The sequence below is a fragment of the Maudiozyma barnettii genome (assembly GCF_903064755.1).
Source record: "Maudiozyma barnettii strain CLIB 1767 genome assembly, contig: KABA2_04, whole genome shotgun sequence".
Classification (NCBI taxonomy): Eukaryota; Fungi; Ascomycota; class Saccharomycetes; order Saccharomycetales; family Saccharomycetaceae; genus Maudiozyma; species Maudiozyma barnettii.
Window position 1 is genome coordinate 151,046 of NW_024545241.1, and position 13,585 is coordinate 164,630.

Sequence of the window (13,585 nt, forward strand, 5' to 3'; positions counted from 1 at the left end):
ATGTAAACGAAATTAAATATACTATATATTTGCGCAGAGAACTGGGACGAGGCATCTGAAAACAATAATTTATCCAGCTATGCAAGAAAGCAAAGAACTGTAGAACTCATAATATGTTGTGGGAAGATTGTCTTATTTCAACTATATATATATATATATGTGTTGGTCATTGAACTCCGTTAAAGATATTAAGGGAGAACGTAGTATTTGAATATGTTTCCATTAATTGGTTGCACCTCATCTTTCAAATAATCAGAAGAGACGAAATATTACAAAATAGATTCCTAAGAAGGGACTGGCTCATATAAATGGTTAAATATATATATATATATATATATATATCTTTGTAAATAGGACTAGCTTACATCATTTGGTAGTATTCGCAGCAAGAATCTAGTTGATTAAAAAAGATCATCTCTGATTTGTCAAGTATTCAAAGTGAAGTAAAGTATCTCCAGGAATTCAGTGAAATTAATTTTTTGTAAAATTTCAGTTTTTTTTAGAACGAAATCAGAAAAATTTTAAGCTTTAACGAAAACGGGCATCTCATCGATAATAAGAGAAGCTCATCACCTAGGTATATATATCGCTATCATTTTAAATTGCTATCCGTAATTTGCCGGTAACAACTACCAATTGATTGTCGCTTAAAGTAACAACAATAAACATAATAATTAAAACAATGGCTGTTCCATCTATCTCTTCTTTGGCTCCATTAGCTGACAAATTAGAATCCGCAAAAAGAGCTGCTGCTTACAGAGCTATCGATGAAAACATTGATTTCCAAAATGACAAAGTCATTGGTATTGGTAGTGGTAGTACTGTTGTGTACGCTGCTGAAAGATTGGGCCAATACTTGAAGGATGCTGAATACAGCGCCTTGGTATCTCAATTTATCTGTATCCCAACTGGTTTCCAATCCAGAAGATTGATTCTTGATAACGGTTTGAAATTAGGGTCAATTGAAGAAAATTCTGCGATAGATGTTGATTTCGATGGTGCTGATGAAATCGATGACCAATTAAACCTAATTAAAGGTGGTGGTGCATGTCTATTCCTAGAAAAGTTAGTCTCAACAAGTTCAAAGAAATTCATTGTTGTTGCTGATTACAGAAAGAAGGCTCCAAAGTATCTAAGTACAAACTGGAAAAGTGGTATACCGATTGAGATTGTTCCATCTGCATACGTTCGTGTCTCTGACGATTTGAAGAAACTAGGTGCCAAAAAAGTTATTGTTAGACAAGGTGGTTCAGCTAAAGCTGGTCCAGTTGTCACTGATAACAATAACTTTTTGATTGATGCTGACTTTGGTATGCTAGAAAATCCAAGTGAGTTGCACCACAAGATAAAGGCTTTAGTTGGTGTTGTTGAAACTGGTTTATTCATCGACAATGCTTCTAGAGCATATATCGGTAATGCTGACGGCACTGTTGAAGTCTTCGACAAATAATTTGATATTTGTAATTTCACCTGTAGAATATATATGTAATCATTTTATTACTTCATTACTTATTTTAGTATTTCTATCTCTATGTTTTGTGGTAATTGAGCGGATATTATAATTTGTTTACATGGAGGTGGGTATTATGACACCTTTAAACTAAATCTAAACTTAAAATTTTGTAACTAAACTTGAAAAAAACAAAAATACAACAAAGATAACTAAATGTATCCTATCTTCATTATAATAAAAATTCAAAATTACATTTTATTTCTTACTACACAATATTGAGCATAAATTAAGCTATTAGGATAAATACAGTTTATTATAATAATTATCATTACTATTTCTTGGAGGTATTATTTGATATCCAAGACAAACCTTCCAACAAACCTTGACCGGATAACGCATTACTACCAATAACACACCACAATTGATTCTTTAAGTTGTCACTTAATTGTAGAAAATCTGAAACTTCCTGCGGTTTCATTGCATTTTTTAAATCTTGCTTATTAGCCCAAACTAAGAGTACTACATTTTCCATCTCTTTCTCACTAATAATACTATACAGTTCCTCTTTAGCCTCATTTAATCTTTCTGTATCACTAGAGTCAATGACAAAAATTAAAGCAGTAGTTGCTGGGAAATAATGCCTCCATAGAGGTCTTAGCCTCTCTTGACCTCCCACATCCCACATATTGAATTTGACATTCTTATAAGATACAGTCTCTACGTTGAAACCAACTGTAGGTGTAGAGGTTTTTATTTTATTCAGTTTTAATTTGTATAATATAGTAGTCTTACCTGCATTATCTAGACCTAACATAAGAATCTTCATTTCACGGGAGCCAAAAAGCTTACCCAGCGTCTTAGATATAGAATTACCCATACTTTCTCTAGTTTGATTTGATTAGTACCTAAAACACGTACACTGAGAGATCAATAATACCAGTGTTTAAACACATATAAATAACTTGGTTATGTGCTGATAATTCCAGTCCTTTTAAATATATATATAAAAAACCCTTTTTACAACCTTGTATTCTACTTATCCTATTAATTCATATTGAAATTTTTGTTCAGCCGACAACATAAAAAACAAATTTATTAATACTCGGAAAAACATACGTAATAGAAGGTGAAGGAACAGGAACAAATGAGAACATTTGCAATTCTGAACTCTACAAGGTACTGAGGTAATACAAGAGAAACTATGGCCTCAAGTGATGGGAACATTTATTATGAATTTTACAGCAGACGGCTTAGTTCCTCTGAACAGAATCTGAATTAGTTGTAGCTACGGCTTTCCATATCGGAGATATGTTAGAGAGAGAGAGAGAGAGAGAGAAAGTCGATAATCACTCCTGATTCAACTACGAGTTTCCCATAATTTCACGACCATCTAAATTATGCACCTGTTCATATTAGCTATTCCATAGGTCTCTCACGTATATAGATCGCTATGGAACATTTACAACTTCTTGTTAGTACATAACTGTACCTTGGTGAACTTCTTAACCTGTACTCATTTTCTCGAAATTAGGTGATGCGCTTACGGAAAATAAGCTCATAAAACCTTAAGTGAAAAATTCACTTTTATCATTAAAATAATTATATCACTATTTACATTAAAATAAATAACAACACTGAAGGAATAATCCATCGCAAGTATTATATATTAGGATATCTACTTACGCATTGGCAACCCGTTTCATCCATTTACTCCTATATCTATATATCTAGAACTATATGCATTCAGGGTCTTTAATTGCCACTTTCTAAATATAGTTTGAACAAACATTACAACTAACGATTCCCCAAAGACTCACAAATCATTATTAAAAGACCGATCATGGACTTCTCCATACCTCCGTATTTACCTGCTGAAGTACAGGAAAGATTAAATGAAATGATTAATGATTATAAAGAGGAAAATTTGACCAAGAAAGGTTATGAAATCAAAAGAAAAAGATTATTGGAAAAAAATTCCCATATTGGTACCCCAAGTATTAAAGAAAAGAAGTCTGTCAGTAATATACGAAAAAATACAATAAGGATTCCCGGTAGAAATCAAAGTTTATCATCAACTATGAATATTTCCAAATATGCAGGAACAATTCCTGATAATGTATCTATGGCATCGTCAAGTCGATCTCATCGAGATACTGGATCAGACCCTGCAAGTTCAATCTATAAAGTTACAACGGTGAATTCAACCCCCAATGGAGTCAGTCCACTAAAGCGTCATGGTAGAAATTATTCTACCCAACTTTCATTAGCATCCTTTGATCCGTTGGCCGAAAATTCTGTATATAACCCGATGATACCATTATTACAAAGAGATGACATAATTAAAACAGATTTAACGACCAAATACAAAGATTACAATATAAGATCTTTATCACTTCCACAAATTTTGCGAGGAAGGTTCGAAGTATTAGGTAATGAAAATGCATTAATAACGGTGGATGCAAAAGGAAAAGAGAATTTTATAAGTTGGGATAAATTGTATCTTCGAGCTGAAAAAGTTGCCCATGAAATGACTAAAAAAAAATTGTACAAGAATGAAAAAGTAATACTGTGGTACAATAAAGATGAAATTATCGAATTTTCAGTGGCACTACTAGGTTGTTTCATTGCTGGGATGGTAGCAATTCCTGCATCCTTTGAAGCATACACACTGGGAGAGATAATGGAAATTATAAAATTAACAAGCTCAAAATTTATACTAATATCAAATGAATGTCACAAACAGGTCAACAATCTCTATTCAACAAATAATAACACCAAGATCAAATTACTTAAGAACGATTTTTTTGACACCGTAACATTTTTAAAAACTGATGATCTTGGAACGTATTCAAAGGCAAAAAAAGGTGCACCAACATTTGATACCCCATATATCGCGTATATTGAATTTACAAGGACACCCCTCGGCAGACTATCTGGGGTTATGATTAAACACGAAACTCTTCTAAGTCAATTTAAAGTTCTATCAGAAATACTCGATTCAAGAGCGATGCCAGATTGGAAAAAAGTTGACATTATTAAGCCTTATAATGTGAAACATAGATTAACTTCAGTCAACAAACGAAATCTTTCAAGATTCACTGTTATGAATACACTTGATCCGACTAGATCTACGGGTCTAATATTTGGAGTTTTGTTTAACATTTTCACTGGTAACCTATTAATCTCTGTTAATGACCAATTAATCAATAAACCTGGTGGGTATGAAAATCTAATCAATAAATACAGAGCTGATATCTTACTAAATGACCAGTTACAACTGAAACAAGTCGTAATTAACTATCTAGAGAATCCAGAAATCATCATGGCTGAAAGGAAGAAAACTAGAATAGATTTCAGTTGTATAAAATGTTGCTTAACATCATGTACCACAATTGATACAGATGTAACCGAAATGGTCGTCCATAAATGGTTGAAGAATCTGGGCTGTATTGATGCACCTTTAGTCTATTCGCCGATACTGAGTCTACTGGATTTTGGTGGTATTATTATATCCACAAAGGATCAACTTGGTGGCTTGGAAAATTTTCCTATCCATGAACCCAAACTAAGGCTACACGATGAACTATTTATTAACAGAGAAAAATTAAAAGAAAATATTATTGAGGCTAGCATCCCTGCGATGATTAATTCTTCAAGTTCGTTCAAAGATTACCTAAAAGTTGAAACATTTGGGTTCCCTATACCAAATACCTTGCTATGTGTTGTTAATCCTGATAATGCAACATTAGTTCCTGATCTTACTGTGGGTGAAATTTGGGTATCTTCAATTGACCTGGCAAATGAATTTTTCCAACTTGACAAGATTAACGCATTTGTTTTTAATGCAAGATTGAATTTTGTTAAAATGCAAAGTTACGTTTCAAAGAACAATAGTACAAGTGAATCACTGTTAAGAAATGCACCTGAGGAGAAGTTAGAAACAATCATGAATTTATGTCCGCCAGAGACTCAATTTATGAGAACTAAATTAATGGGGTTTGTTTTCAATGGGAAAGTCTTCATATTGTCTCTTATTGAAGATATGTTCTTACAGAACAAACTTGTAAGACTATCAAATTGGGCACATACATCCGACACATCTAAATCTAGGAAGGATTCAAATCAACACTTAAACAGGATGTCAAGTATTTCACCAAGTATTGCTGATTCTGGAAATAGAAGTGTGATTTCAAGTCCAAATCATCCGAAACGAAGTTCAGATAAACGTGTCGTGCAAACATATTATTTACAACAAATATCTGAAACTCTTGTTCGTACTGTCAATACAGTTTATGAAGTTGCTGCATTTGAACTAAATCACCATAAGGAAGAGCATTTTCTAGTGATGGTAATCGAAAGTTCTTTAGCAAAAAAGAAAATTGCAAGCTCAGAACTGGATCCATCAAATGTTGTAACAGTATACAAACCAGATAAGGTTTTGGAAAAGAAAATGAATGATCTAATTGATCAACTCTATAGAATATTATGGATTTTCCACAAGATTAAACCAATGTGTATGTTGGTAGTTCCCAAAGGTACTTTACCGCGGAGATACTGTTCATTAGAAATTGCAAACAGTACTGTGGAGAAGAAATTTATTAGTGGTGAACTTGAGGCAAAGTTTATTAAATTTCAAATGGACAATATCATACTAGATTATATTCCTCATTCATCCTACTACAACGAGAGTATATTTTCTGAACATTTGTCAAAGTTAAGACAACTTTGCGTTGAAGAAGCGAATACAACTAATAAGGTTATTACCTTACAAGATTCTGGTATTGATTACAGGGATATTTCGTATGATTCTCGAGAACGAAAGAGAAAACTGACGGACTTTGCGTCTATTATGGATGTTTTAGAATGGAGGATTCCTACTTTAAAGAACAAAGCAGCATTCAGTGAACTCGGTGAATCATTCCATTCATCCTCAAAGATGTCAGATATGATGAGTCTTAGAAGTATATCATGGTCTAACTTTGAGGTTATTGTTGCATCTTTTCTAAAGAAAATTGTGTCTTCTAAAACTCCACTAAAATCTGAAGATCGAATCGTCATTCTTGCGGATAATAATATCGATTATGTTGCAATAGTTATGGCATGTTTCTACTGTAATTTTGTAGTTATACCCTTACCCCCATTAAGTGAGGAAAATTTGGAAAAAGATTTGGTCTACCTAACTGAAATAATTAAGACCTATAAGGTAAAAAGAATATTTATTGACATGAAAGTTCACACCCTGCTGGATACCAGTCCAAATAATAAGATATTCAAGAAATATAAACATATGATGCCAAAAATAACGTTGATTTCAAAAATTAAAAGAAAACAGGGTCTCTCAATCAAAATATTTAAGAAAATCCTATCTGACACATACCATTATAAACCAGGTAAAAAAACATTAACTGTTCCACGACTTGTTTGGATAAGCAGAGAATTTAGTTCCACTAAAGATATTCACGTTACCATGAACCACTCGACTTTAATGAACGCGTGTAAAGTGTTAAAAGAGACGTTACAGTTGTCTGCGGATTCATCAATATTTTCTCTTTGTTCTCATACTAAAGGTTTAGGATTTATTTTAAGTTCTTTAATTGGTATTTACGTTGGTTCAATGACCACATTGTTTAGCCATGATATGGTTATGGCCAATCCCAAATACTTCTTAATGGAAGTTCAAAATAAGAATGTTCGTGACCTATTCTTAACATTAGATAGTTTTACAACACTTATGGATAAAGCTTCGAAACTCGTTAACAATGTATCCAGATCTAACACTAATGCTACAAGACATCATAACAAGACTAGTAAAAAGACTAGTCAAACTCAGATATCTACAATAAGAGGAGATATGTTCAGAAATGTGAAAAATATTATGATCCCTTTCATCGGACGTCCAGAATTTAATAAGATAGAAAGTATATTACTGAGTTCACAATCTATATTTGTCAAGAGAACCCAGATCAACTACATATACCAACACCACTTCAACCCGATTATTTCATTACATTCGTACCTAGATGTTCCTCCGGTAGATTTCTTTGCAGATCCAACTTCCTTACGTGAAGGAATGGTAAAAGAAGCTGCACCGGGATTTCAAGGTTTGCGATTACAAGATTCTGGAGTTGTACCAGTATGTACTAACGTATCTATTGTAAACCCAGAAACATTGCTCCCTTGCTATGAGGGAGAAATTGGAGAAATTTGGTGTTGTTCAGAGGCTAACGTATTTAACTATACCATATCCAGAGATGGGAAACTAGTTCGAGATGAACTAATATCTCAACAATTCAAGAGTAGAATGACTAAAGGAGCCGATAATGGTTTGACATATTTAAGAACAGGTGACCTAGGTTTTATCAGAACTGTGGAAATTACAAACTCAAACGGCGATTTGGTAAGACTGAATTTATTATATGTTTTAGGTAGGATTAATGAGACTATTGAATTATTAGGGTTGACACACTTCGTTAGTGATTTGGAAAGGACAGTTTATGCAGCCCATAATAATATCAAAAATTGTATTATATCGAAGGCTGGTGGGTTGTTAGTGTGCCTTATAAGATGTAGACCGAAGTGTTCTGAACTCTATGCAAATATCGCAGCACTTGTTGTGTCGGAGCTATTGAATAGGAATGGTGTCATTGTTGATCTCTGTACGTTTGTGAAACCCAATGGACCAGGGTCATATGTAGTTGATGGTGAATGGAAGAAAAACCGTTCATTAATTATGAATCATTGGTTCAGTCAGAAATTACTTGTAGAGACGCAATTCGGTGTCAATTATGGTGAAAATATATCTATGTACCTATTATCTGATTTCAACAAGGATACCGTTAACTAGATTTACGTATTTATATAACAATAATACAAAGACAATCAATTATTATGAGTTTTAAACTTCAATAGTTACTATGTTATAACGAAGTATGTATTTTATTTATTATGAATTATTAAAAATGTTTGTTCTTTAAACTATTTTTTTAGTCTATTCAAAGACTTTGTCCGTTTTGAATTAAAATCGATATGCATGCATCACAAATAAATGATGACTTGTGGATGGGAAAATATTAAACATTCCAGTGAGACAAATATAAGCCACTATTAAATCCACAAGTTGGTGACAATTAAAAGGAGAGAAAAAAACAGAGAAATGCGAAATTAATAAAGAAAAAACACAATGATGAAAATTGGAATATATGGACTTAATATTGTAACTGATTTTAAATGTCAAGTTTGCTATTTTTATTTTATTTTTTGTTCATTAGTTCAGCTTACTTCTTCAAGTAGACCTTCAAGTAATAAGTGACAACGAATGGAAGACTGATTACCAACAATGGATATTGTAACATAAGGAAGAAAGCAGTACATTCCATTTGAATTGGATCCTCACAATCAAGAGGGGTATAACTTGCTGTGAAATAAATCAAAGTAGTCATTGTTGGTAGGGCCCAATTGATAGTCATAACAAACAGTAACATTTCATCCTTTTCTCTGTCTAACCAACCTGCTTTAACTAGACGATCGGCCCATAAGACACCAAAAATAGGCATAATACATTGCTTTAGGAACACCAATAAGACGGCAGATTTCCAGAAACCTGGATATAATTTCTGAATCTTTAATCTACCTAGAGTCGCACCTAACAAGATTAAACCGAAAGGAACAGAGGCGGCACCGACGTAACTTGTGAAATCCATGAAAAAACTTAAAGCTGGTTGCTCATCTGGAGCTTGTTTAATATGTGGGGTGTTATTAGATGTAACAAACAAAGCCTTAACCCATGGAATGAAAGCGATTGTTAGAGCAACAATGACAGCCATGGAACAAGGTCTCAAACAATTCTTTAAGAAGAAGACGATGAATGGAGTCAATGGGAACTTTTGGATGCACTTTGGTAACGAACTACCAGATTCTTCAATATCTTTCTTACTAACGGTAGCATCAGATGTTAAAATCTTTGTCAAATTTGAGGATTTAATTCTTTGTAGACTTGATGTGTGAGAAGCTTGATCGTTAGAAGGATCTTCATTTTGTAAAGCAACGACGGAGGCTCTTCTTTGACCGTATTGATCAACATTAGAATATTCTCTAACGATATCATTCATATCTTCAGCTGGAAAATCACGTTTATCCAAAGAACGAACCGGAGTCAAAGCCAGTTCAGAGTTCAAACTGTATTGACTGTAAGTTTGACGTCTGCCTAAAGAACCATTATCTTCTTCGGTGAAAGCGACCGGTTGACTCATAGTACGTCTAGCAGCAGGGATACCTAATTCACGGTTATAATCGCCAGCTGATCCATGAGAGTCAACAGATGTGGCAATAGATGATTGAACAGATTGTAAATCGTTATTGTTACCTGAGGCCATTGGCATATCACCAAGATCTTCAGTAGTTGAATTTTCCAAATTTTGATTAAATGAAGATGAGGAATTACCTGCACCCAATTTAGTTACCATATTTTTTTCTTGATCGTGATTAAGTTCAGATGGTGTCTCAGAACTACTGTTGAAACCATTTTTTTCGCCATTTACTACAGAGTGAGATTTCCCACTCAAAGAAGAAGAACTTGAAGACATATCATTATTATTACTGGCTTGAAATTCACCTTCTTCAGGGATGGAAGCCAATGGAGAGGCTATCGATGATCTTTCGCTATCTCTAACACCACTCTCTTCATCTTTATAATTGAAATCATTTTCAATAAGACGGAACCCACCTAGATTAAAGACACAGAATAAGAACATTGCCAGGAAGATAATAACATTAGCAACACCTTTATTACCTTCTTCTGTAGTAAACATACCACTTTGATCCAAAGTTTGTAAATAAGCGATCGGTAAATCACTAATATTTGGGAACATACCACCTGCTAAGATACCACCACCCCAAGCTTTTGGAACTGGTAAAGTTTTCTTGATGATATAAGCACATCCTAAACCTGTAGCAAAAATTAGAATTGAAGTTAAACAAATAATACCGACGAATTTAATATCTTGATCTTCAATATTACCAACAATCTTGTTAAATGACAGAGAAGGTAGTAACACAGTAAGGACGATATCCGAAATACTTCTAGTGGCATCTGCTGTTAAGATACCCATTTTACATAGACCGAAACCAACACCAATAATCAAGTAGATCTTGATGATAGGTTTAACAGCGATCCAAATGACCTGACCCAAAGTTTCATGCATGATTCAGGGATTTGTTATTTGTTATTTGTTAATTTATTGTTTTTATATTTTATATCTCTTCCTTTTCTTTAATGTTGTATTAGTTAATGCACAAGGGATGATATAATTTCAGTATTTTTTTTTTTTTAAAAAAATATATATATATAAAATTTCAATATGCTCGATTTTTAATGAAATTAGAAAATTATAATAATTATAATAAGTAAAATAATTTTTTTGAATCGTTTATATTTTCAATGATGTAATATTAATATATATATATTGTTACTGTTTTATATTAAAATTAAATAAAATTAATAAAATAAGGAGATGAGGGAAATACAATAGAAAATATGAAACTTCGTGAAAAATTAAAATTAAATGAAAAATAATAGTTTATATATATACAAGAAATTATATAATAAGGAACCTGTAATAAAGTATATTATGTTTGAACAATCTTAATATAAACGCGTCTTAAGGATCGCGCTAATCCGGGGCTATAACATCAACGATTGTATCTGTAAGTATCTTAATTTTGACAATCAAAAGTCTTATTCGATTGTTTATTGGATCAGACCTCAATTCACCATTCATTGTAAGAATACCAAGAAAAGGTTTACATTATTCTTTAGAAGCGATACGATACATACCTTATTATGTAGATGATAAAATTGTACCCATATTCGAGTAATGGTAATATTACGTCTTATAACGTAGACGAGGAAAGTTATTATTACTAGACAGTCATCGAGAGGGAATTAAAAATTTAGTTAACCGAACAACGAAACAAGTTAATATTAAAGATGAAGATGCGACAACGGTCTTCTTAGAAGTCTATCTATCAATATCAATATCAATTAATTGGAACATCTGTTAATCTCTTTCTATTCCTAATTCAGTTAGTTATCTTCTAACTATATTACGAATCAAAAGGGTTGTATAAATAAAAATAGTTAGAGAACGTATTTTATCTCTGTAATAGCCGTAGCAATGCTAATGTAATATGCGTATGTCATCATTAGTATCGTCATCACCAGTCCTTGTAGTCTCTTTTACGATTGCATTTCCCATTCAACGACAGATGGTTCGAAATGAAGGATGTGGCGTGGGGGTTTTCAAAGAGAGAGAGAAGGCGGTGTCGATGCGATGATATTTTGGGAAGAGTGGGATATTTGCAATCCTTTTAATTTTTTTTTGCTTGGACTAAATGAGAAAGCGTGGGGGAAACAGGCACAATAATATCAAAAATCATTTTTTTAAGCGTGACTGAAACGTGGGGGGAGAACATAATTAAAAGAGATAATATTGAACGAGAAGTAAGTATGAGAGGCGTAAAGTGGGATTTTCTAATTTGTTAAGAAACCCACAAAATTTCTTTTCCAGCTGAAAAAAATAAAATAGATAAGGCAAACCCTAGGTTTTGGCGGAATTCATCTCATGTATACAGGGGAGAACAAGGGTCTACCATCCTGTTAAATCATTAAAAAGAAAAAGTGATCCCTGCTCCTTTTTTGTTTCTATTTGGCTGTGTCTCTTATTGCAGCAAAGGTAGTGTTCCGGGCTTCCGGACAACAGGAACACCCTAATGGCGTGCTACATAACAAAAGAACGTAGGATCGCCATTCGATTCTCATAGGTCAATTAACAATAGACAATTTTTTGACGTGGGATAAACAATAGTTACCAAGAGAAAAGAAGAGACCAAAACTGACATCTGAATTTCTTGTTTGTTTTGACAGTAAATCATAGATTTTTTTGTCGACAACCAGGGAGTAAAAACAGAAAAGCAAAAACAGGGAGTTGTAAGACCGCTCATCTTGAGCAGTATCAAATGGCTACCGGGGTAGCGGCTAGATACGCTACCCCAGAGAAATTACTTTTATTACAGATAATGATGTACACGCCACTATCGGGGTTAACCCTGTTTGCATTTTACGTATGAACTTTCTTTTAAATATGCAAAAAAACGATTTAGTCATCTCTCGTCTCTGCAGGTAGAAAATGTACTGCTATTTCAGAGAGTTGATTTACTTATTTCCGTCTTTACGGAGAAGCTGAAATATATGCAGGGCGTATTATGCGATCAATAAAAAAATAAAACTGTTTGCATTAGACGTACAATTTGTACATCTTGTGTAATTCATTATTACTTCATTCAATTAGGTGTCTTGTAGATTGTTTAATTAATATTATTTTTAACGTAAATCAATCGTTTTATTTACCCCTGGATTTATTACATAATTGTAGTACCGTCACTTTTTTATTTATATTTTTATTTTTGTTTTGAGAAGATCGTGTTCGCATTTGCCAATCATACTACCTTTTCGTTTATTTCTGTCAATATCGGTAATAAAACATTTACAAATAATGTCCTTGTTTCATTATAATTGCTCTATTTGAATTATCGTTTGTTATGATAGTGCACCTTTGTTGCAATGACGACAAGAATGGAAGGAGGAGGAGGAGGAGGAGGGGGTTGTGCAACGCCCTCCTTTCACCCCTCTTTTTCCAGGTGTAGTTCAAATATTGTTATATCCGTTTCTTCCATCTTTTCAAATGGCGCTCTCATCCTATTTTGGTTACAGCCGGATCCGACCCTTCTGCCACTTAAGATAGGAATATAACCGCCATGAAATGTTTTAAAGGTCATGTGACTAAATGCTTCGTGTAAAACGATATGGCACGTGATTTTGAAAGTTTTTTTTTGTTATTTTGGGAAATTCAATACTTTTCCTATTATGGTAGAATTGTAAACAGAAAACAAAGCGAAAACAAAAGCAAAAAACTAATAATTTATTACTGAACAATTGACATGATTTTTGTTAACAATGCTGGAGTTCATTGATTTGATGGACGTTCTAGGAAACGTAATTACATTGTAATGAACAAGATCATAATAATTATTATTATTATTATTAGTTGAGCCCTCTCTTTTTTTTTTTAAGTTTCT

The 13,585-nt window shown here is 33.1% G+C and overlaps 4 protein-coding genes across 4 annotated transcripts; 2 read left to right on the top strand and 2 right to left on the bottom strand.

Annotated features, from left to right (window-relative positions):
• Positions 1 to 682: 682 nt before the first annotated feature.
• RKI1 (ribose-5-phosphate isomerase RKI1) lies at positions 683 to 1,450 on the top strand (the record flags this gene model as incomplete). Its single annotated transcript, XM_041550141.1, has 1 exon — positions 683 to 1,450. The coding sequence occupies one exon, from the start codon at positions 683 to 685 to the stop codon at positions 1,448 to 1,450; it is 768 nt and encodes a 255-aa protein (XP_041406075.1).
• A 334-nt stretch (positions 1,451 to 1,784) lies between these two features.
• Positions 1,785 to 2,330, bottom strand: ARF3 (Arf family GTPase ARF3; the record flags this gene model as incomplete). Its single annotated transcript, XM_041550142.1, has 1 exon — positions 1,785 to 2,330. One exon carries the CDS (start codon positions 2,328 to 2,330, stop codon positions 1,785 to 1,787), a length of 546 nt encoding a protein of 181 aa, XP_041406076.1.
• Positions 2,331 to 3,293: 963 nt separating this feature from the next.
• On the top strand, positions 3,294 to 8,297 carry CMR2 (Cmr2p; the record flags this gene model as incomplete). The annotated part of the gene is made up of 1 exon (XM_041550143.1): positions 3,294 to 8,297. One exon carries the CDS (start codon positions 3,294 to 3,296, stop codon positions 8,295 to 8,297), a length of 5,004 nt encoding a protein of 1,667 aa, XP_041406077.1.
• Positions 8,298 to 8,727: 430 nt separating this feature from the next.
• ECM3 (putative ATPase ECM3) lies at positions 8,728 to 10,653 on the bottom strand (the record flags this gene model as incomplete). Its single annotated transcript, XM_041550144.1, has 1 exon — positions 8,728 to 10,653. One exon carries the CDS (start codon positions 10,651 to 10,653, stop codon positions 8,728 to 8,730), a length of 1,926 nt encoding a protein of 641 aa, XP_041406078.1.
• Positions 10,654 to 13,585: the final 2,932 nt, after the last annotated feature.